Source organism: Tursiops truncatus, chromosome 2 (assembly GCF_011762595.2).
Source record: "Tursiops truncatus isolate mTurTru1 chromosome 2, mTurTru1.mat.Y, whole genome shotgun sequence".
In the NCBI taxonomy this organism is placed as follows: Eukaryota; Metazoa; Chordata; class Mammalia; order Artiodactyla; family Delphinidae; genus Tursiops; species Tursiops truncatus.
Genome location: NC_047035.1, coordinates 175,460,363 through 175,485,077, shown reverse-complemented (window position 1 = coordinate 175,485,077; position 24,715 = coordinate 175,460,363). Strand labels below are relative to the sequence as shown.

Genomic DNA, 24,715 nt, shown 5'->3' with positions numbered 1-24,715 from the left:
CAGCTGCCAGGTGGCAGGCTGATTGCATTGGCCACTTTCCATCAGGGAAAGGGTGACTGTTCCCTTTGGAACAGGCACTTTTTCCCGATTTGGGTTTGGTTCCCTGCCTGTCATCACGCTGCTGCCAGCACTCTCTCTACGGACTTGCTGAATGGCTTATACTCTGTCATATTCTCCCACACGACATCACTTCTGACCATGGAACTCATTTTACAGAGAAAAGGCAGGCCATAGGCTAATGCCCATGAGACTCCCTAACCTTATTAGGCATCCCAACACCAGAAGCAGAGAGCTCAGCAGTACAGAGGGATGGCCTGTTGGCAGCCAGTCCCCACACCAGCTGGAGAAACACCGTACAGGGATGCAGCATATGCTCTCCCCAGTGTTGCTGGTTCTCCCTTTAGGGACACTCCCAGAATACATTTGGCCAGGGACCCAGGGAGTGGAAGTGGTGACGGTTAAAATTATACCTACTGACTTACCCAAAACCATTTGCCTCCTTCACTCAAAGATTCTCGCTGGCAGATTTTGGTACCTGGAGTAGAAATGCTTTTGCCTGGTGACAGTCTTCCAAAAATGACTGACTGGGACATCCTGTCAGCCAAGCTAATGAACTCTGAGCCAGACTTGATTTTATGTAGAAAAGTAAAGAAAAGGATTTTCTTATACCTAAGTATCATGGAGCTCTTCACACTCATCATACGTAACCTGCATTTCCAGGTTCCACGTCTACCCAGAGTCCCTGAAACGTGACCCTCCAGGGCACCCACGGCCGAGTCTGCCTGCTGATGTGCCCCTCCTTCCCAGCCCCTCGCTCCTGTCTGATACCTACTGCCCACCAGGCTGCCCAGAGGAGCCCATGTGCTGCCCTTGCGCGAGGTCACCAGTATCCCTGCTGGCTGCCCTTCAACACAACACCCCAAGGGACCGGGGAGGGGCTGGGACCCACCCTTGCACTGTCGCCTGAGCCACTGCAACACTGCACGTCCCTACCGCTCTCCCAGAGTCTCTCTCAAAGCAGACACTTCTGTATTTTATTTTGTTTCTTGCCTGCAAACAGCAATCAAAACGCTAATAAAAACCCTTTTCCACAGGAACTTGCACCAACTTCATTCCCACAGCCAAGCCCCTCCACCCTCACACTCTAAATCAAGACAAACGCCACTTGCCCAGATGCACCCAACATCACCAAACCAGAGCACTTTTCATCACCTGCCAGGGAACGGTGACGTCCCTGCTTCTTCAAGAGTAACAGGGCTCCTTTCGTAGTAGGAAAGGGTCTGTTCTAGTACACTTCCTAAAACAGAGTGGGTACCAGTTACTCAGGCCTTAAAGTCAGGTGTACAGGAAACGTAAAATTTTATAGCAATGATGTTTTTGTCTCCAACAGTCGCCACTGACCACCACTCCTCATTCCGTAGGGTGGTAGAAATGAGGTCTTAGCCAATTCAGATCATGATTTCTCAACAGTTCATGTACGCCCGCCCCTCCTGGGGCTGCATCTCAATTCTGGGAATTGGGGATGGGTGGGACTTGCAACTCGCAGTAGGAGAAGTCTGATCCCCCCGGAGCCTCACCCGAGGCATCCCCAGTCCTCCAGGCTGGGCCGCAGCACCCTCTCGCTGGCCTCCGGCCCTCCCGGCTGCAGTCACACTGCCCTCAGCCACACAGGGAAAGGCTCAGCTGCTCCAGCATCCTTTGGGACCCTCTCCCTTTCACCGCTCCCGAGCCACGCTGCGTGGAGGCTCCCAAGGCTGCTGCCCCACGCCACCCCCAGATCCTGGGCCTCCCGGCCAGGTCTCCTCACTTACCTGGGAGTTACTACTGGCGAGTTTGGAGTGTGGAGCTGCAAGTGACTGCCTTTCCTTAAGGGGAGCACTGATGCAGGTGGATTCCTCAGCCTGATGCCCAGCAGTGCCTTCTCCCCTCCCCCTCCTTCTGGGCCTTGGCTGTGGCGGGACAGGGAGAGGGGGCTGAGCCTGGACCCCTGCAGTCTTCGGGGTTCCTTCCAGTTTGCAGAAGTCCCCACACCCACCTTCGTTTCTGTATGACAGTCCACCGCCCGATGTTCCGTTTGCCGCTGACAAAATCAAGAGAAGCAGAGAAGGCATTTGTTCTTCTGGAAACTTTTAGAGGTTGTCTCAAAACAAAAAGAAAAACCTCATCCCCTTTAGGATGGGGAATGCTTTTCCCTTCTGGTGTTGGAAACTGGGATCGTCCTTCAAAGCGCAGCTTGTCTGCAGTGGCTTCATGGCAGGTTAAAGGGGGCCAGTGTGCCTGCAGTCTGGGGTCCTCCACCTGGGTGGTCGGAGCTGGGGTCCTGGAGGTGGAACTATGAGCTACAAGATACAAAACTCATCCCTTTCTGGGACAATGTTCAGTTCACTTAGGAATTCACAGAATAGCCTTTACGTGCTCCTTTTCTCACCTCTAAATTTCTTTTTGCCGACCATACTGCATAGACTCAGAAACAATAGCACTTTTTTCAAAAGCATGCTCACCCTGGCCCACTAACACTCTAAGTCAACAAACTTCTGAGAAGTTCGCCTCATCTCCGCACACCAGTTTTCTCACGTGCTGGGGTGACCCGTCCCAAATTCCATTCCAGGGTTTGTCATCAGTCTGTAAGGCCAATGTGTCCCTTGACCTTGGACAATCCTTTAATCTCCTATGTGACTCAACTGCCTTCTGTAAAATGGGGTGAATCGTATCTATAACATCACAGGTAAAGCCCTTAGGACAGAGCTTGGTACATAGTAAGCCATCGATAAATAGTACTATTATTATGACTATGTCAATCCCACATGAATCCCGACATGCAGCGGGGTGAATCTCAGGTCACAGCTCGGATATGCAAAAAATGTAACTGGCTTTATTTTCCCCTAAGTCTACTTATTTTTTAATGTTTTGTGCCCATTGCACTAGGTAGCAGAAACTTCCTTCCAATTAATTCAGGGTGATCTCACTCAGTGTACAGTCTCCCTCTTTCCAGCAGCGTCCAACTCCTGGGCCTTTGTGGGACGCTAATGATCTGGCATCTGGCCAGCTGCTGGCTGAAGTCATCCTAGACGGTCCTGGCCCAGTGCCCCACCGGGTCCCTGCAGTGGAACTGACTCCCCAGGGAAGCCAGCTTCACACAGGTTACTTCCTGGGGAGGGGGTAGCAGAGAACAGCTCTGAGAGCAGTCAGCTTCCTCTAGGGGTTCGGGGGGAGTGACACAAGGGAGGGTGTCACAAGGGGACACAAGGGGAATGACGCAAGGGTGGGTATGTGTCTAGATTCCTATACCATGTGTTTCTCATTACCATAGTTTATTTTTATCCAATGCCCTTTACCAGTCAGAGTCCACTGTGAGGCGACCGTCAGACATCCCAGGGAAGGGTTAGTACATCAGAGAAGCAGAGGAAATGCTTTTTGGAGGTTCACACATCTTGGCTTTTCAGTATCAAGAGCCTGGCCTTGAAAGAGTCACGGCATCAGTTTTACACCAAAAACACTAGACTGGAAAGAATATGAGGTGATGGTGCAAGTCAGGGTTTCCAAGCTGAGATGAGACACACATTCTCTAGGTTGGAGGAGGGGAGAGAGGTGAGATAGAAAGGAAACAGGGAAATGAGATTCTGGGGTTGGGGGCGGGGACGGTGACCCTATAGATCAACAGCCAACCTGGGACACTTGGGAAAGTGAGAGAGAGTGCTACGGACAGTGATGCTGGGACCGCAGGCACCAACCAGGACTGGACCAGGGAAGCCGCACAGACGGACCTGGATTCACCCTACACAGGGTCCAGCTCCCCGCTCGGAGCCCAGGAGCAAGCCGAGAAACCACAGACGTGCTGGGGGAGCCGGGGGGCCCTGCTCTTCCTCCTTGCTTCGAAGAAAGCGCCCAGGCGCCCACTACGACTTTGCCTACGCTGCCAGGCAGAGGGGACCTGACAGAGAAGTGAACTGGCTGTGAAGACGGTGACGGATCCTGCACCCCTTGAGACGGTGAGCCGAGGTGAGCGCCCGCCTTACAGTGCATCAGAGGACCCGAGGCAGAGGTCCAGGTTCTTGCCACTCGTAACTAAAAGTCCCTCTTTTTGAAAAGACTGCCTTGTGGCTAGTCTTCCAGGGCGTCCATCATATATACATGAGTATCTACACGCAGGACAAGGGGGAGACACTTCCATGGTGTACATTAGAACAATACCCGCAAATGTGCTGAAGCTTCTCCAGGGTTTGAATTTGCAGCATCTGTCTTAGGAAACTAATGGTCCATGCACATTAAAAGGGGTGTATACAGATTTTTAGTTATGTTGTTTATAAGAGTGGAAAATTGGAAATACCCAGAATGTCAGTCGATAGGGGAGGGGTTAAATAAACAGTTGCATCTCCACACTACAAAATACTAGGCAGCAGGTTTTTTAAATGTGTTACAGTTTATATTGCTCTGAAGCAGAAAAATCCTCATATATCAATTTTAAATAGCAAAATATGGAACAATATATACAGTATGATATCACTTATGTAAACACACATATACTCACACACCCCAAATCTATGCGTGAGAATCTGTATTTGTCCATATATTCTTATGCGTAAGTAAATGCAAGAAATAAAAATCTGGAAAGATATTCACCAAATTGAAAACAACAGTTACCTCTGAGGCGAGGATTCCAATTAGGAGACTGAAAGTTAAGATACATGTTTTCACTTCATGGGTATTGTTCAGTTTTTTTTTTCTTACAGCACGAATATATTCAGGTATTACTTGTGTTACCCGTTTTTTAAAATTGCCCCCCTTGCAGCAGCCAGGAAACGGATGGTATGACCTAGGATGATTTGAGGAGGGTTTAATGAAGGGACAGTTATAAAGTTACGGGTTCAGGAGGACCACTTAGGACAGTGATGTTACCGCCCCAAACCCAAAGGGATGAGTGGGAGGGAGTCCTGGGGACCCAGATGGGGAGAGTCACGCAGAAAGGTTTCCCGGAGGAGCACTTGGGACGCAACAACGAATCTGGGGAGTTAGGAATCCACTTCCCTGACCTCATTCCCTCCCCCCTCCCGCCAGTCATCTGCTGGAGTCCCCACTGGCCAAATCCAACAGGAAGCCTGACAGTAAGGGAACTTGATGTTGTTCATACAAGGGGGCTCCTGGGACAGAGACTTGAGAGCACAGTGGCAGAGGGTGGATTTGGAGGAGTAAAAGGAAGATAACAGGCGTAAAGCCATCCTCCCTGGACTCCTGTTGAAAAAAGGGGGGGACGTCTACAACGATATACACCACAAGGTCATCTCTGAGTTTGGGGATAATGAATGTTTTCAACTTCTTCCTCTTGCTTATTTATATTTTCTAATTCTTCTATATTAAACACTTAACTGCTTTAAGTTTTTTAAAGTTATTTGGGACATTGCTAGTAGTCAGGTGATGGTGCAAACATGAAAGACAAACATGAAGGTAGAGGTACCTCTGATTAACTGAAGAATGTAGGAGCAGGAACAGTTAATTAGTATCTCAAATTTGAGGCTCCTCTTGGGTATTAGAAAAAGATCTTTGATAAAAGAAAGGTTGGGGGCTTCCCTGGTAGCGCAGTGGTTGAGAATCTGCCTGCCAATGCAGGGGACACGGGTTCGAGCCCTGGTCTGGGAAGATCCCACATGCCGCGGAGCAACTAAGCCCATGTGCCACAACTACTGCAGCCCACGCTCTAGAGCCCGCGAGCCACAACTACTGAGCCCGCGAGCCACAACTACTGAGCCCACGAGCCACAACTACTGAGCCCGTGTGCCACAACTACTGCAGCCCGTGCACCTAGAGCCCGTACTCCGCAACAAGAGAGGACACCGCGGTGAGAAGCCCGCGCACTGCCACGAAGAGTAGCCCTGCTCGCCACAACTGGAGAAAGACCAAGTCAAGCAACAAAGACCCAACGCAGCCAAAAATAAATAAATTTATTTAAAAAAAAAAAAAGGAAAGGTTGGTTTTTAAAATAAACAGTGCTGGCATAATTGACTATTCATCTGGAAAAACTAAAAAACTGGACCCCCTACTTCAAACTATGTGCAAAAGTAAGCTTCAGATATATTAAAGATCAAAATATAAACACTGAAATGCTAAAAGAAAATTTAGGAGAATGTGTAACTTTTGTGTGGGAGAGGCCAAAAAAGAAAGGGCCAACATATTTGACGACACAGCAATTAGACACTTATGTAAAGGGAGAAAAACCATTAACAAAGTCATGACAAATAATATACTCTGAGGTACATGAGATAGAATTATACCTAATAGAATTATACCCAATATACAAAGGGCTACCCTCACGGATAAAAAAGGACAATTCATTAAATGTAGAAATGTGTAAAATAAAGTTCACATTCTATAGCAAGAAAAATTTAAACATAAAACAATTTTTCTCTGCCCTGTGGCCTCCTCTCTCCCCCGCTGTGCATTTTGTATCTGCCTTATGCATCGAAAAAAACTCCCCCGCTGGCAGAAATACCTGCTCGCACCAACAAGACAACTCCCTAAAGATAACATTCCTTCCTGATCTTGTCAGGGGGTCAGGATGACCCAATACTTTGTACTTACAGATCTGGATTGTGTGAACTGTCAATAATACGTCATCTAATGTCTCTGTCTCAAAAATTTTATGTAACTGTGTTTCAACTTCTAACAGACAGAACAGCTCTTGGAGGTTTCTGAGGGGCTGTTCCCCAGTTATAATCCTCCAATTTGTCTCAAATAAAAGTTTCCTTTTCTTTCATAGATTGACTATTAAGTTTTCATTAACATATGTCTGAATAAATGTTATCTCACCCCCTTTCTGACTTGAATTCTGAGCAAACAGATATATGACAAAAAGTAAGGCAGAAGGGCGCCAAACACCACCTTTGGCTGGACCAGCAGGTCTGGTGGCAGATGTGGTCTAGCGTGAGAGAAGAAGGTCCTCCTAATACTGGATATGCGACTCCTACAACACGTGACCGGCCAGAGCAGTGCTGCCCCAGCGCAGACCCCTCCCCACGAGGGAAGGGGGAGAAGATGCGCAAGGACCAGCTGAAGTCTCCTCATTCTATCAGGTCACGTGGGCAGAGAAGCCACGGGAAAGAGTAGAGAAGGTTCACACCCCTCGCAGGGACTGAACCATCCATCGCGAGGGGGAGGACGTGCTCCCCCCTAACAACTCAGAGGAACAAAACATTTACCTCCAATGAAAGGAAGCTGACAAAGGGAGGGAGGGAGGAGGAGACACCCTCTCACCGCGTGTGTTTCTGCGGCCGGAGACAGCGCGGAAGCTTCCTCACGCGGAAAGCTTCACACCGGGCGAGCGAGAATGCTCACTTTTTCCTCATCAATTTGTGCATCGTTTAATGTGTTCTGGATAGAGTGGCTGTAATTTTTAAAAATCCCAAGAAGTGAAAACGCTGGAGTTCCTTTTCTAGAAAGATGGGGAGCGTTACCTTGGTGGAACGCCAGTGGCACTGAGCGCTCCGGACGGCAGGACAGCGTTGCCCGCCCCGCGGACCGTGGACCGGCGGTTCCAGCCCCAGCCTCAGCAGCAGCAGGGCGGCGGGCCCTCGTGGCCCTCGTGGCCCCCAGCCCGGGGTCGCCGAGGCCAGGGACCCGGTAGGCAGGGAACACGACGCTTTCCAGCAGCTGGCAACCGAAAGGGAAGCTGGCCTGCTATCTGGAGAGAAACAAGGCGTGTGCACAGGTGTTGCTTTACTTCGGAGACGTGAGCCTATTCGCGTGCAGTTGACGAGGCGGTGGCCCAGGGAGAGAGTGGAGCCCGCAGACACGGGCTCCCGTGAAGCACACAGGGACGTCGCGCCCTCTGACTCCGTGGGCCGGAAACCAGGTGTGCGCACGCGCAGCTGAGCGAGTGGGCGGGACGGGAAGACGGCTTCCGGTCAGGCGGAATGTGAGGGCGTCTCCTGCTCCAGAGGGGAGGAGCTTGCCAGTCCCATGGAAGGTGGAGACTCCATTTCTCCGTTTCGGTGGTACCCAAGGTAAGGTTAACACCTAACAGCCTCCGTTCGGTGGTTTGCAAGGCAAGTGTGTAAGATATGAGGAGATGTGAGAGTCCAGAACCCTTGGTGGAAGGCGATTCAAGTGGAATCTAATCTGGAGAGAAAAAAAAAGCCTCTTCATATATAGAGTGCTCTATACTATTGTAACAACTGCCTGTTTTCCACCACCAGCCCCATTAAAGTGTAAAGAATCACTTGCATCCTTGGTCTCTGAGAGGACTGCACAGCATGTGGTAATTATTTGGTAAATAACTGTCCACGGAATAACTAAGGGGAAAGAAAGAAGGGTTGACGGAATAGATCTCTCTCATAAGGTAAAGAAGAAAGCACAATGGGCTTCAGTTTAATCAGATCTAACAAGTATGGGCATCTCTTCCATACCCTGGGCACTAGGCAAACCACAGTACATAGGCAGCTGCGGTCCTGACCCTCCAGAGCCCGGTCTGGGTGAAGACAGTGGGCGTGGAGGCTCTGATCAGAGGTTGACACATGAACTTTAAGATGTGGAGGTGAGGCTGCTGTAGGACAGCTCTGTCCAGTTATCTCTTCATTAGTGATACCTGCCCCAGCCAGATGGGGAAAGGAAGAAAATTCCAGATTATGGCAGGGTGAAGAGTACGATGTACTTGGGGGGGGGGAGCAATGCCAGCGGTGAAGGTGGGAAAAACAATGCAGCACATCATGGCTACAAGCATAAGCTTTGGTTCAGACTGGAATTCAAAATCAAACTCCTCCTCTACAATGAGACTTGGGTACGTTAACCCCCAAGGCAGTGATGCTCAACTGAGGGTGACTTTGCCCCACAGGGAATACTTAGCGATGTCTGGAGACAGTTTTGGTTGTCCCAACTGGGTGGGAGGAGAGTGGGATGCTACTGACATCTAGTGGGTTGAGGCCAGGGATGCTACTCAACGTCCTACAAGGCACAGGACAGCCCACGACAAAGAATTATCCAGTCCCAAATACCAGTACTGCCTGTGAAACTCTGCTTCAAGACTTATCTGTAAATAGTTTTAATGATACCAACCTTACAGAGGTTTTATGAGAGTGAAATGATTTAATGTCTATCAAATACCCGTGTCACCAAACCAGGTTCATTTGCCCGTGGTGCGGCACACCGGAATGCTGAGACCCCGAGGTGTGCAGCAAAGAGAGCTATTCATAAGGCAGACAAGTCTCAAATCGCTCCTCCCCCACCCCCGAGGGCAAGGGGCTGGGATGCTTGTGGGAGGAAGAGTAAAGAAGCAGGGCAGGGCGGCCTGAGGCTTGGGGAGCGCGCAGGGAAAGGTGATTGGAAACAGCTGTGACAGCGGCCTTTCTGCACAGGCGTAGCTCCACCACTGGCCTCAGAAGGGGGCAGAGCAGATGCTCTCACGTGCCCAGGTGGAAGGTCAGTGGTCCCATCCGGTGTTAACCAGCCCAGCTCCCACTAGACACAGCTGACGCCAAGTTCCTAGAAAACAGCTCAGGCAAACCTCTTACTGTTCAGACGTGCTGCTTGGAGGACCCAAGTCTTTGTAGCAACAATTAAAACAACTGTGATTATCTTACAGTTGAAATGGATTTAACTAGTGATTACGCACGGTTTCACCTGCCATAGAGAATGAGAATAAGGGAAAAAATGAGGAGTAATACTAAAATGAAGAGAGGAAGATGCTAAAGACAATTTCTCATTGCAATTTTGGATCAGACATTTGTTTGCAGGGCATGGAAAGCCATCTCTTGCTTTAATTGCTGATCCTATGACCAGACACTGGATTTACTGTAGATCTGAAGCTGAACCCCCACAGGGCAAACTGATATCAGCTAAGACCCTAAAACCACCAGTGTTGGGAAGGCTCACCCCCATGAGAAGAGAGAGGAAACGTTTTCAGTGTCCACTCGGAAGAGCTGTGAAGGTGGAGGGGAGCCAGCAATACCTGCGTCCAACAAGAGAGTGGAGTCAGCTTGTGTTTAATGCTGGGGTTGGGAGAAGAGGAGGCGTCTCCAGTTTTTTCCCCCCCTTTCGTTTTAGTAGTTGCAAAATATTATAAACTCAAATCTGAGAGGATATAAAACTAAGACTATTTGTTGGCCAAATCAAAGTGCTTCACTTTTTATTTAAAATTTTATTTATCTTTTAAACCTTTATGTACCTTTATGTAAGTCATTCCATGTTCATTGGTAGAAAAGAAAAACAGAAAACGAATAAAGAAAAAAGGAAAGGAAGGAAGGATGGAAGGAACCTGACAAAAAGAAAAAAGTCACATATAATCCAACTACTCAAAAATAATTGCAATTTTTTCAGTATGCATTCCTTTAGATTTTTTCTATGCATATATAACATTATGTATACCTCTAAAAATAAAATTGGATCATCTCAATCGAAAACTTTGTAACCTACTTTTTAAATTTACATCTTTAAATAATACATCTTAAAGAGTTTTCAGTATCTTTGTTTCCATATGTATTAACTTGTCAAAATATAAACAGCTTTTCCCCTAATTACAGAAAGAATAACCACTGAATGTAAAAGAAATGCAAGCAATATGGAAGCATATAGAAAAAAAAGTATTTGAGTTAGGAAACCATGACTTCAGTTGGCATAAACACGTAAACAACAGAAGGCTCAGAGCTAGGATGAGCTCATAGATGTCATCAAGATCCCACGGTCTTTCTATCTGTCTCCTCTGCTGTTTACTGACCTCATCTACAAGGTCATTCTCCTCATGGTCACAAGATGGCTGCCAGTGGCAACAAGGCTGCACAGTCCCTTCTTTATGTCCCCCTGCCGTGGAATGTAAGCAGGTTCTTTCAGCCTCATTGCCTCAACCTGTGTCACGTGCTCTCCCCAACCCATAGCGATCAGCAGGGCAATCCTATTCACTGATGAACCTGGAGTGGGGGGTATGTGGAGGAGCCACATGCATGGCTGAATGCATGGCGGAGTCTTCAGCCACCGCATGCACTGTAAGTCCTGCGTCTCCGCGAGGCGCGCAGTCTTTTCCGTTTTTTATTTTGTTTTGTTTTTTGTGGGGTTTTTTTTGCGGTACGCGGGCCTCTCACTGTTGTGGCCTCTCCCGTTGCGGAGCACGGGCTCCGGATGCGCAGGCTCAGCGGCCATGGCTCACGGGCCCAGCTGCTTGGCGGCATGTGGGATCCTCCCGGACCAGGGCACGAACCCACGTCCCCTGCATCGGCAGGCGGACTCTCAACCACTGTGCCACCAGGGAAGCCCCGTTATGTTATTTTGATCAAATGTTTCTTTTTAACTTACTTAAGCATAGAAGCAATTTTCTGAAGTTTTCTTCCAATGTGAGCTTTTGCTTGTTCTTATGCATTTTGACCTCCTGAAACAGAGAAGAGCAAACCTGACTGCATACTGGATCTATTCCTTTAGCTCTAACCCTGTGCTTAGTCATGCTGGCTCTGCACCTTTTGTAAAAGAATGTTGCCTGTAGCCTGAAATATACATACAGGATAGCCCATTCTCAAGGCTCTGACCTTTAAAGGAATAACACTTTCCCATTCATACAGAGATAAAAAGCTGCAGAACAGAAAAAAAAGAATCGTCTTGTTGGTTTATAGGAACATCATGACGAGACCTACATGGACAGCTGCAAAAACAAAGGATTCCAGCACTAAGAAGTTTGCAGCAGCCAGCCATACCCCCTTCCCTTTTCGTATAGAGAAGCCCGAATTCTAACTCAGGGAAGGTGGCTCTTTGGGACGCTAGTCCACCGTCTTCTTGGTCTTCTGGCTTTCCAAATAAAGTCGCTATTCCTTGCCCCAGCAGCTTGTCTCTTGACTTACTGACTTGTTGTGCGGTGAGCAGTATGAGTGTAACACACTCCTTTCCTCCTCTTCCTTTTTTTTTTTTTTAAGGGGATGAGGGGTAGAATTGTTGCACAGACCCCAAGCTGGGTTTCTTCTTGTTTAGTCATTTTGAAATAGTGCCCATTCTGCATGGGCTGCTTTTCACCCCAAAACAGTATCTATGTGGTCTTTTTACTCCCTGTTAACCTGAGCACGGTCTGCGTCTTCCCTGTAGAGGGTGAGTGAGCTGGGGCTTGGATTAGCATCATTTGTATCTGTTGGTCCCAAGCTGCCCGGGAGGAGTGGGGAGGGGCGTGTTTCCACGAGCCCTCAAAGCTGGGAACTGTTTTCACATTCATCTTATTTTTGATTCTGTTGAAACCCTCGTCTGGAGGCCCGGCCCGGTGAATAGAGCCTGCCCTGTCCCGTGGATGGTGGTGGGTCTGGAGGTCTGGGTTTGTCTCCCCTCTCTGGCTGCTGGAAGCTGTGGTCAGAGCCCAGCCCAGTGGTGTGAACGCCTTGCCTGGGGTGTGAACGCCTTGCCTGGGGTGGCCTCAGGCACTGCCCCCCGCCCAGCTTGCTCTGTCCGGAGCTGCGGGCCCCGCAGAGAAAACTGCTGCTGGAAGCTCACTTCTGGCCTCTCTCCCACCACTGTGACCTTCGGCTGATGTTTGGCTTTCACTTAGGAGGAAGGGCCCCGGGCGGAACATTCCAGATCTTTTCTCTCGCCAACTCAAGCCCCCATTTCCTGTCCCTCCAAAGTGAGAAAACTTTTTAGCGGGCCTCTTCTCACCACATCGTGCAGCTCACTCCAAAAAGGGAGCTGTGGGTTGGTTCCCAGATTTTATATCCATTTGGGCTTGATTGTTTTGTATTTTGGATATATCAGATGTTTTGTATTTAGATTTGTATTTCCTGAAGTCTGTGGTATGAGGTTGGGAAATTTTCCTAGATTTGTTGTTGGATGGTGTTTTCTTTGGTGTATCTTGTTTTATTCATTCCAGTATTGGAAGGAGATTTTTGTAAGCCTGCTAATACAACCCAGTCTTCCCTGATTGCCCCAGAGCATTTTATTTTATTTATTTATATTTATTTAGTTTTTGGCTGTGTTGGGTCTTCATTGCTGTGCACGGGCTTTCTCTAGTTGTGGCAAGCAGGGGCTACTCTCTGTTGCGGTGCGCGGGCTTCTCGCTATGGTGGCTTCTCTTGTTGCGGAGTACAGGCTCTAGGCGTGCAGGCTTCAGTAGTTGTGGCACGTGGGCTACGTAGTTGTGGCGCACGGGCTTAGTTGCTCCGCGGCATGTGGGATCTTCCCAGACCAGGGCTCGAACCCGTGTCCCCTGCATTGGCAGGCAGATTCTTAAGCACTGCGCCACCAGGGAAGTCCCGCCCCAGAAGCATTTTAATGGTTACACAGCATCCCAGCCCCATGGATAAAGCCAAATGTTCGTAACTAATTTCCAACTGGCAAACAGGTGATTTCCAATTGTTTATCATTATAAAAATGTTGCAAAAACTATGTGCGTAATGTGTGTACACATCTCTGGTGATTTCTTTAGTGAGTGATCGATCACATTTTCAATAATGATCAGTTCAACTGTACTTTGCCCCTTCTTGGCGTTGTCTTAGTTCTGCAGTTTAGTGGTTCTAAATAAAACCATCATAAAAATCCTTTGCCATATTGTGGAACAGTCTCGGCACCTTCTCTTTCCGCCAGACCATATGTTGACCCAGATACACTAATCCCTCCATGGAGCGACATGATTGGTCCACCAGGGATGTGCACTATCCTCATTTCCTCTCTTCCTTTACACCCCCTCATGGTCCATGCATCCTCCACAGCTTCTCACAATGCACTTTCTACTTATTCTCTTTCATTTTGGGCTGCTTTTTTTCCCACACACTTCTGAAGTTTGGGGATCCATTTCTACCAAGGCTTTTGTCTCGTAGAGATCAAAGATAAGTAATAGCCACCTGCTTCCTGGTGTTCTAATCCTCAGAATCTCTGTCTCTCTCTCTCTCTCATGCATGCTGAAACCCTGACGTATCAATGTCAGAAGGCAGAAACCAATCATCTTGTGTCAAACTATGAAGACCACCTGCAGAAAAACACTCAGGGGTGCTTTTGTTAAAATCCAAATTCCTGGACGGCACCTCAGGTTTGCTGGATCACAAATCTCTAGGGATAGGGACGAAGAGTCTCTGTTTTATTGAGCTGTCTAATGATTCTGGTACTTGTTAAAACGTATATCATTTTAAATGCTATGTCAAAGCTCAACTCCGTGTAAACTAACACAGTAACTCCCTTCCTATCATGCCTTTTAAATAAAGATTGTATTAATCGTGTTTCCAGATTGCTGGTAACACGGACACACTCTGCACAGATCCGAAAACCACAGCGTGGTAGAGATGACAAGAGCACCGCTTCTGGCCCTCCTCTCCTTCCTAGTTGCTTACTGTTAGGTTGGGGCCACGTGACCAGTTCTGGGCTGTGAGTAGGGTTTAGCTGAGTCCTCCACGGCGTGCCTTTGCTGTGGTGCCCTTGAAGCCACGTGCTGAGATGCAGTGTGATGAGCATGGAGCCAATGTCAGCTTGAGTCTCTGATGGTCTGTGGAGCAAAACTCCTGTCACCCTTCACTGGAGGTGCCACGTAGGCTAGGACTATAAGTCATGGAGATTTTAAGGTTACTTGTCACTGCAGCAAGACCTAGTGTTGTTCCGAATAATAAAACTAAAACCTCGATTTCTTGTTCATGCACCAATGTGACTGAGTGTCTTCTGTTCATTTTAAGTTATAAAAAGAATTCTCCAGTTCTACAAATCTGAGCTTTAGTAGAATATTGACTTCCTAAAATCGACTCCTGTCTTCGTAACTAATTTTACCACATTTTAATCTGTGCAAATGGGAGGGAAAAAATTCTGTGGGTGAAAAAAGGAAACTAAATGCCCTGGGAAAAGTAAATGAGGTAAAATGAGTCAGTCAGTGGTTGACCTAGAGAAAGAACCCAGAACTTGCTCTGCTACCTGGTTGACAAATCTCTACCACTAAACCATGACGGGAAACCAAATTTCTCTTAAATCCAAAATGCACAAGTACTATAAACAATATCTACAGTTGGCCCTCCATATCCGCGAGTTCAGTATCAATTCTATTCAAACGGGATCCGAGGTTGGTTGAAACAGCTGACGTGGACCCGCGGATACAGAGGACAGACCGTGTACCACGCCATCTATACAAAGCACTTGAGCGTCCAGAGGACTGTGGTTTCCACAGGAGTCACAGATACCAACGGAGGACTGTATTTAACCTGCCACATCATTTTTTGTTGAGTCCGAATGTCTTCTTAACTTCTGATTATCTTACTCAACTCTAGTTGTGGTTCAGTTCAGTCATATCTGCCATTTAAACTTAGGCCCAGCCTTAAAAGCAGTGCCAACCTTTCCTGACCTCCTACCCCCACCCCCAGCTGTAGAGGACAGAGGAATGCGGACTGTATACACATAAAGCTGTATTTGATTCTAGCCAGACTAAAATGGCAGGGGTATATTATTATTCAGTACCCCAAACCCAGAATTTCAAGTAACATATAAAGTAAAATGCTATTCTGTAAATATCAACACGTCACAGAACCTCTAATGTATTCTGATATACGTCTTTACCAAGCTCAACTCCAAAGGAAAACTTTGAAGGGAAATGGGAATGCACGCTCTTTCTGTAAAAGAGTGATTTCTCATGGTTTTGAAGAGGTTCTGCCTTGTTCTTCCACTTATGTGTGTGAGTTTCACACAAGCGACTCCAGAGGGTCAGAGAGTGGTGGGTACTTTCCGTCACCCCTCCCCCATGACAGCACCGGGGGCGTCCGCAAGGGCCCTGCTGGGCGGGGACCAGAAGCCTGAGCGCCCCAGCCCGCGGGGAGGGCGTCCAGCACGGGGCTAACTGCACACAGCAGAGAAGGGAAGGGCACAGCAGGGGACGTGTCGTTCCAGAAAGAGCACCCCTTCCTCACCCTGGGCCATGTTTTCAGGTTTTCACAAAAGGACAGCAGATGGGACTTCGGTGCAGGAAAGGCGAAGGATTTGTGTGGCTGGAACTTGGGCGGGTGTGAGGATCCAGGCATAAGGCCGGGTGTGCCCTAGTCTAGCTGGAAAGCCAGTCCTGCCCTGCCCTGGGCGGGCGGCGGCCGAGGGTCACCGAGTCGCCACGGGAGACACCGGAAGGATGGAGAAGACGCGGGGGAGGGGGAGGGGAGCGCGGCTTCCTTCGCTGCCCTTCTGTCCCTGCCGCCCGTGCCAGAGCTCGCCTGGCAGCGGGGGACCAGCCCCGCGGCACGGCGGCCCCTGCGTGCAGCACAGAGGGCACCTCAGGACGGGGCCAGGTGAACCCACCGTCAGGCTCGCGGTGTGGCGCGCGCTTCTAGCCCCTGCGGGAGTGAAGGCCTCTGTTCCCCGGCGGCCGGCCGGTGGGAAGCAGCCTCGCCCAAGGTGACACAGCGTTCCCTGCGTGGCCCACATCCAGCGACAGGCTGACCAAGCCTCCCTGTGAGACGGGACAGCTCCGAGGGCACCCTGGCCTCAGGGCCCGACTTCCGCCCAGTCCTAGTTCCTTCCCCGGGTGCGGTGCCGGCAGCCCCCCGCACGAATGCACGCTCGTCTGCAGCTCGGAGTTGGCTTCCTGGGGACCCAAGTCTCAGCACTGGCGTTTGTTTCACCGTCCAGAAAACAATAGCACACACTTTCAGAATTTTGTACAAAACTCTCTCTTAGGCATGGTACAGCTTCTGATTGTTGACGGTTCATATTGAGCTCATGTTAGAAGACAAACGATGAAACTGGAAATTATTGTTTAGTTTTGTTTCGAAAATGACAGCTTTTAAGAATTGAAGGCTTCGTAATCTGGGGACACGACCTTGGAGTCTGAGGGGTTCAGCTGACTAGGACAAGACGCTCACATGCAGAGCAAGATGTGATGTCGGGGAACAAACAACCCTGGTCAAATGAGCCCCAGTTCATGGCCAGTAACTTTTAAAATTTTCAGTTGCTTAGTTGAACCCCTGTCTTCTCCTCCACTAGCTAGGGGGTGCAGAATACGCGTCAGCAAATCTCCCCCAAATGAAGCCCCCCCAGCAAAGACAGAAGGAAGAGGCCTCCTGACCCAAGGCGCCTGCGCTTGTATAGAAATTGGGTAGTTACTGAGCAGCGGGGGTGGCCTTTAGGGGCAGACTGTGGGTGAGCGCCAGAAATGGAAATAGTAGGATGGACCCTTTACCTCCAGGAGAGAAAGGGAGGGAGGGAGAGGGAGGGGGGAGAAATGGGGAGAAAGGGAGGGGAGGGATTCGGAGAAAAAAAAAGGATCTGGGGAAAGGCCATAGCAGGAAGCCCCTGGCACATCAAAATCCCCGTTTTGGTTAAAAATGGCCATAATGTATGTGTAACTCTTGATGAAGATCTGTGGTCTCCTGAAGGAGCTGTAACCACGGGCATGTCAAGTGACAAATAAAATAATAAGCGAGAGAGAGGGGCTGATTTTTTTTTTTAAGTTTATTCTCTTCCTGATTTTTTTCCCCAGAAAGCAACTGTTTAAAATTAAGAAATAGCTGCAACCCTTCTGTAATACGCTCTGGGGAAAGAAAAGAGAAGAGGAAGGAAGGCAGCTACAATATCGCAAAAGCGCCTGTGCGGTGTCAGCTTAAGTTGGAGACAGTTTGGAAGCTCATCAGAAGGGAAGAAGAAACGTAGGAAGAAAAAGATGAATAATCAGAAACAAAAACAATAAAATTCTCATTATATACAGAAGAAATTAAGCTACTTGAGAGGACTTATTAAAAGCACATTTGTTAGCATATTCCTTTGGGAAGAAGTGGGAAATGCTGCCTTGTGAGTGTTCTCCATCTGATTTCTACCACGAGAAGAATTTTAAAGGCCTTAATACAGAAATCAGCAGAGGCATGTGTTTCTCTCCAGCCACGCCCCATCCTGTGACCACCCCCACCTTGACCTATGATCACCCCCATTCCATTCTATGACTGACAGGCCCAGGGTGATCATGGGGGAATCTATTAAGAAGCCTCTAGAATATGTTTTTATATACTCCTAACAATTCAACAAAATCGCAGATTGCAAATTTTGAATGTTGTCCTTGCAAATATTGTACCACTTCAAATGCAGTCCTTTAGGTAATTACATTTGATTTGGAATCATAAAAGGTAGAATTTTCTTTCTTTCTTTCTTTTTATTTTTAAAAGGTTGCTTTTTAAAAAAAATTTAATTGAAATATAGTTGATTTACAATGTTGTGTTAGTTTCAGGTGTACAGCAAAGTGATTCAGTTATATATATAAAGTTTTTATATACTGAATGAAGTCAAACAGAAAGAAATATTGTATGATATCATTTATATGCGGAATCTAAAAAAAATGATACAAATGAACTCATTTACAGAACAGAAACAGACTCACAGACTTAAGAGAACAAACTTATGGTTACCAGGGTGGGGAGGGAGAGTTTGGAACTAGCATGTACACACTACTATATATAAAATAGATAACCAACAAGGACCTACTGTATAGCACAGGGAACTCTACTCAATATTGTGTAACAACCTAATTGGAAAAAGAATTTGAAAAAGAATAGATACATGTTTATGTATAACTGAATCACTTTGTTGTACACCTGAAACTAACACAACATTGTTAATCAACTATACTCCAGTATAAAATAAAAAGTTTAAAAAAAGTTCCTATGTATATAAATCTTTATGTAAAACTTTATATATAAAGTTTATATAAATCTAAAATATATATATAAATTCTTTTCCATTATAGATTATTACAAGATACTGAGTATAGTTCCCTGTGTTAAAGGTTTCTTTTCTTAGTGTTAACATTGTATCAGCCAGAATAGGCCTTTAGCCTGTTTGCCTGACAGTCTCGGGAGGTAGGGGTGGCACGTAATAGAGAAGAAAATGATTTCTAGAGTTTGCTTTCTAAAAGAATCTTAACGCACTGAGTTTGGATACCAATCTCCTAATCAGTATTTTCTTCTCAGTTTAGATGTCAAGTCCCACACGTGTGAAGGGATAATCTAAGTACGAGCCAAGGATGAACACTCATCCTTGACTTCTAGACCAGTCTGTGCACGAAGCCCACCCCCTGAAGTAGTTTGTGAGGCAGGCTTTACGGAGCTGGTGTGTCTTTCTGCTTTCCTACCAATTACGCCTGTTTGGGAATGGAAGCTTTTCCTAAGTGTGGGGTTTTAAATATATACCCACAAATCCTTTCTTTGTTGCTTCTCCCTCAGGAGGTGACACTTAATTCCTCTCTCCTTGAGTGTCGGCCAGATCTAGTCCTTCACTTCTAGCCAGTAGAATTTGGGAGAAATGATGCGATGTCATTCCTTTCTTCTTATTTATTTATTTAAATTGTGGTAAAGTATACATAAAATTGACCATTGTAACCATTTTCATACAGCTCAGTGTACAGTTCAGCCTGTGAGAGGCCCTGACCAGGAACCGCCTAGCTAAGCTGTTCCCAGATTCCTGACCCAAAGGAGCTGTGAGTGGTTGTCTTCAGTGCGAGGTTCGGTCCAGTGATATTCACATTGTTGTACAACCATCACCACCGTCTCCCTCCAGAAGTTTCTTCATCCCAGACTGACACTCAGCACCCATTAAACAGCTCCCTGTTCCCCCGCCCCCCCCCCCCCCGGCAGCCACCATTCTTCTTTCTCTGTTGAGTTTGGTTATCCTAGGTACGTCCTGTAAGAGGAATCGTACGGTATCTGTCTTTTGTGACTGGCTCGTTTCACTTAGCATAATATCCTCAAGGTTCGTCCACGTTGTAGTGTGTGTCCGAATTTCCTTCCTTTTTAAGGCTGAATAATATTCCACTGTGTGTATATACCATATCTTGTTTATCCACTCATCTGTGGATGAACACTTGGGCTGCTTCCACTTTTGGCTATTATGAATAATGCAGCTATGAACATGGGTGTACAAGTCCCACTTTCAGTTCTTTGGGGTTTATATACTTGTGAGTGGAATCGCTCAATCATATGGTAATGCAAAGCTTCATTTTTTGGACGCATTGTCAAACAGTCTTACGTGGCAGCTGAACCATTTTACATTCCCGCCAGCAGTGCACGAGGGTTCCAATTTCTCTACATCCTCACCCATGCCTGTTGCTTACTGTTTGTTGATAATAGTCACCTTAACAGGTGTGAGATGAGATGTCATCTCTAAGACTAGGTTCTTCAAAGATTGTGGCTTTGGTCTCTGATGTGTGTGGTTCTCCTTCTCTGTCTCTCCCCCCCTTCAATCACTCACACTGGGGAAAACCAGCTGCCCTCTTGCAGGGAAGATATGGGGGAGAATCAGTCTGCCTGGCTGTGAGTACACTCTGGCAGCTGGAGCCACCTGCCCAGTGAAGAATGAGGACTCCTGCCAACAGCCTGGGGGGCGGGGGGCTTGCAAGAGACCCTCCTCCCGGCCTTGAGATGGCCGCAGCCTGTGGGAGACCCCAGCCCAGAAGCATCCAGCCACACCGATCCCAGAGTCCTGACCCATAGAAACTGCGAGGCAACAAATGTTTGTTGTTTTCTGCCATTAAATGTGGGGTAGGGCTTCCCTGGTGGCGCAGTGGTTGAGAGTCCGCCTGCCGATGCAGGGGACATGGGTTCTTGCCCCGGTCCAGGAAGATCCCACATGCTGCGGAGCAGCTGGGCCCATGAGCCATGGCTGCTGAGCCTGTGCGTCCGGAGCCCGTGCTCTGCAACAGGAGAGGCCACAGCGGTGAGAGGCCCGTGTACCGCAAAAAAAAAAAAAAAAAAAAAAAAAAATGTGGGGTAATTTGTTATGCAGCAACAGATAACTAATACGGGACCCATAACCAATAAAGGGGAAATGTTACCAGTTTGTTCAACAGTTTCACAAATATTTCCTGGGCAGTTGTGCTGGGCTGTTCTGGGCAATGGGGAGACCACAGTGAGCAGAGAGGAAACATCAGGAGATAAATCCCACGGAGCTTATAGCCTCATGTACCACGTGACTTTTAGCTCTGAGCACGTGCCTGAGCCAGTTTCGGCCTTAAGTGGTAATGACTCCAGCACATTCAAGCAGAAAGGGATTCCACAGGGAATTGGGTCGACAAAAATCACTGCAAAGGCTGGATGAGAAGACCCTGGCGGAACTTTCAGAACTAACCCCAAGACCAACACCGCAGAACTGGCCCCCAGAGAGGAACTGCCTTCTCAGTTACTGTGTGAATCTGGAGAGCCCTGGGTGAGCTCTGAGAGCGCAGGGCTTCTGCTGTGACCCCATTGCGAGGCGGGCGCCTTCAGCCCAGCCCTCCGCTGTTTCTGCCTCGTCCTCTGTACCCCCCTTCCACAAATGGCATGTGCGCAGCTGCTGGGTGGAAGCAGGGTGGGTGCGTGTGGGACCCGAGCTGTACACACAGTGGGACACATGGTCTCCACCTGGCTGGTCTGTGGAGTGAAGCTCATTCAGAGAGGCAGAGTGGGCCAGGCTCCGGCATCTCCTCCAACACGACCCACGGGGTCAACAAATACTCTCGGATGAGAATCCCGCTACAAAAGTAGAACTAGGATGGATCCCCTGTATCGAAGACTGTCATTCGAAGAGACCTGAAAGCAGGGAGCTCAGGTATATTGAGTAGCTGCTATGTGGCTGGGACTAGATTATGAATTTGTGTTGTTATTTTATTCACTAATCACAACAACCCTGCAGGATAGGTATTATTAGCCCTATTTTCAGGTGGAGAAAGCAAGGCTCAGCCAGATTGAATCACTTGGGCAAGGTTCCATGATAAATAGAGGTTAACGACAGAAAAAAAGAAAATTGAACCAGGCATTTCCTTCCAAGCCCAGGGCACTGCATTCTTAGTGCCACACAACATAATGACAGTAGTGATGGGAGAAGTGTTCACATACTGAGGTGTGGGGAAGTCATTTTGGCCTATTAAACATGCATTGTATACCTACTTTAACTGTTAAAGGAAAGAATGCATTTGAGAATCAAAATGGAGTAACTGTGGTTCAGGCATTAGAAATGGAGCCGGTGGCCGCTGAGGATGTGGTTTCAGACACCTTCCCGCATCCCGGGGAACTTGAATTTTCTGAACTGTGTCAGACTCAAGGACATCTCCAGCTGTTCTCAACCCAGTATCTGCTGGTAGCTGCCAGCTGCAGTCTTACGGTCTCAGGGTCTCCCCCGGTAACTACACAACCACTTCAGACCCCAGCCAATCCTTGCTTGGCAAGCACCCTTCCTTCTTCCAGCTCCAGTCCTAATTCTTGACAAACAACTTATGTGATTTTGCAGCTTTTGCCGTTATAAGCCTCCCCCATTTTGTAGTCCAGAGGAGTACAATTCAAGCGCTTTTCGAATCTGGGTCTCCCCAGCTATTGTCCTAGGACAATGTGGCACCCCAGTAATTGTGTTAGTACATTATAAGCCATTGGGAAGGTAGTAATCCACAAGCCCATAATAATAGTGATAATGATAACCAATAATGGGGTGAGTATCTGGGGATGAGAGAAGACTCTCGATGAGGGCTCACTGACCAGCGTGAAGGGTGTGCTGGAGATGGACACTCACAGCAAAGCCTGGATCAGGCAAGAATCATCAAGATGCTCAATGCAGGTACTTTGATGAGGGGCTTGCTGTCTCCCCCAAGACTACTTATTGGTTGTAAGAGGGAAGAAAACAGCAAATTATACGATCTAAATCAACATCACCAGGGAGGAACAGAGGACTACCACGTGCCTCCAGAAGTGGTCCTGAGAAGGGTATATTACCTGTGTAGTATTTTGGTCAAGAATGTATACCTGCATCTCATCATGAGGAAGCTAGGCAAAAGCAAAGTGAGGAATATTCTATTTTAAAAAGGCGGTGGGGAGCTGTATTTTTCAAACATTTCAAGGAAAGCTATAGAAATGTTCTAGATTAAAAGGAGACTGGGGGCTTCCCTGGTGGCACAGTGGTTGAGAGTCCGCCTGCCGATGCAGGGGACACGGGTTCGTGCCCCGGTCCGGGAAGATCCCACATGCCGCGGAGCGGCTGGGCCCGTGAGCCATGGCCGCTGAGCCTGCGCATCCGGAGCCTGTGCTCCGCAACGGGAGAGGCCACAACAGTGAGAGGCCCGTGTATCGCAAAATAAATAAATAAATAAAAGAGACTGAAAGAGACGTGACAACTAAATTAAATTGTGTACTGGAGGGAAAAAAATTTCTATAAGGGACATTATTGATTTAAATGACAAAACTGGAATACTGTTACCGATGATAGATTAGATTAGGTAAAAGCATTGCATGGTGTTAAATTTACTGAAGTTAGTAACTGTGCAATTGTTAGGAAATAAACAGTGAAGTATATGGAGATAAAGAGCCTTAATGTATGCAACTTACTCTCATCTCATTCAGGAAAAAATATTTGGAAGAGATAGAGCAAATGATAAAGTGAATGAGGTAAAGCGTTAATAATAGGGGAACAATGTGGATGTTCTTGGTACTATATATACTTTTTCTTTTTTGGTAGATCTTTATTGGAGTATAATTGCTTCACAACACTGTGTTACTTTCTGTTGTACAACAGCGTGCACCAGCCTTATGCATACACATGTCCCCATATCCCCTCCCTCTTTAGCCTCCCTCCCACCCTCCCTACCCCACCCCTCTAGGTGGTCACCAAGCCGATCTCCCTGTGCTATGCGGCTGCTTCCCACCAGCCAACTATTCTACATTTGGTAGTGTATATATGTCCATGCCACTCTCTCACTTCGTCCCAGCTTCCCCCTCCCACCCCACGTCCTCAAGTCCATTCTTTATGTCTGCCTCTTTGTTCCTGCCCTACTAGATTCATCAGTACCGTATATATGTATATGTTTTAGATTCCATATATATGCGTTCGCATACGGTGTTTTTCTCTTTCTGACTTACTTCACTTTGTATGACAGACTCTAGGTCCATCCACCTCACTACAAATAGCTCAATTTCATTTCTTTTTATGGCTGAGTAATATTCCATTGTATATATGTGCCACATCTTCTTTATCCATTCATCTGTCGACGGACACTTAGGTTGTTTCCACGTCCTGGCTATTCTAAATAGAGCTGCAATGAACATTGTGGTACACGACTTTTTGAATTATGGTTTTCTCAGGGTATATGCCCAGGAGTGGGATTGCTGGGTCATATGGTAGTTCTAGTTTTAGTTTTTTAAGGAACCGCCATACTGTTCTCAATTGTGGCTGTATCAATTTACATTCCCACCAACAGTGCAAGAAGGTTCCCTTTTCTCCACCTCCTCTCCAGAATCTATCGTTTCTAGATTTTTTGATAATGGCCATTCTGACCAGCGTGAGGTGATACCTCATTGTAGTTTTGATGTGTATTTCTCTAATAATTAGTGATGTTGAGCATCTTTTCATGTGCCTCTTGGCCATCTGTATGTCTTCCTTGGTGAAATGTCTATTTAGGTCTTCTGCTCATGTTTTAACTGGATTGTTTGTGTTTTTGATATTGAGCTCCATGAGCTTTTGTATATTTTGGAGATTAATCCTTTGTCTTCTGTTTCATTTGCAAATATTTTCTCCCATTCTGAGGGTTGTCTTTTTGTCTTGTTTATGGTTTTCTTTGCTGTGCAAAAGCTTTTAAGTTTAATTAAGTCCCATTTGTTTATTTTTGTTTTTATTTCCATTGCTCTAGGAGATGGGTCAAAAAGATCTTGCTGTGGTGTATGTCATAGAATGTTCTGCCTATGTTTTCCTCTAAGAGTTTTATAGTGTCTGGCCTTACATTTAGGTCTTTAATCCATTTTGAGTTTATTTTTGTGTATGGTGTTAGGGAGTACTCTAATTTCATTCTTTTACATGTAGCTGTCCAGTTTTCCCAGCA

General features: G+C 47.3%; 1 protein-coding gene across 1 annotated transcript in view; it reads right to left on the bottom strand.

Annotated features, from left to right (window-relative positions):
• Window positions 1-1,684: 1,684 nt before the first annotated feature.
• LOC109549694 (uncharacterized) overlaps window positions 1,685-24,715 on the bottom strand; it is a 61,056-nt gene continuing 38,025 nt past the window's right edge. The window contains exon 2 of the mRNA XM_073801776.1: window positions 1,685-2,080. Within this exon, the coding sequence (XP_073657877.1) occupies window positions 1,716-2,080 (365 nt within the window). The 3' untranslated portion in view covers window positions 1,685-1,715. The remainder of the gene's footprint in view (window positions 2,081-24,715) is intronic.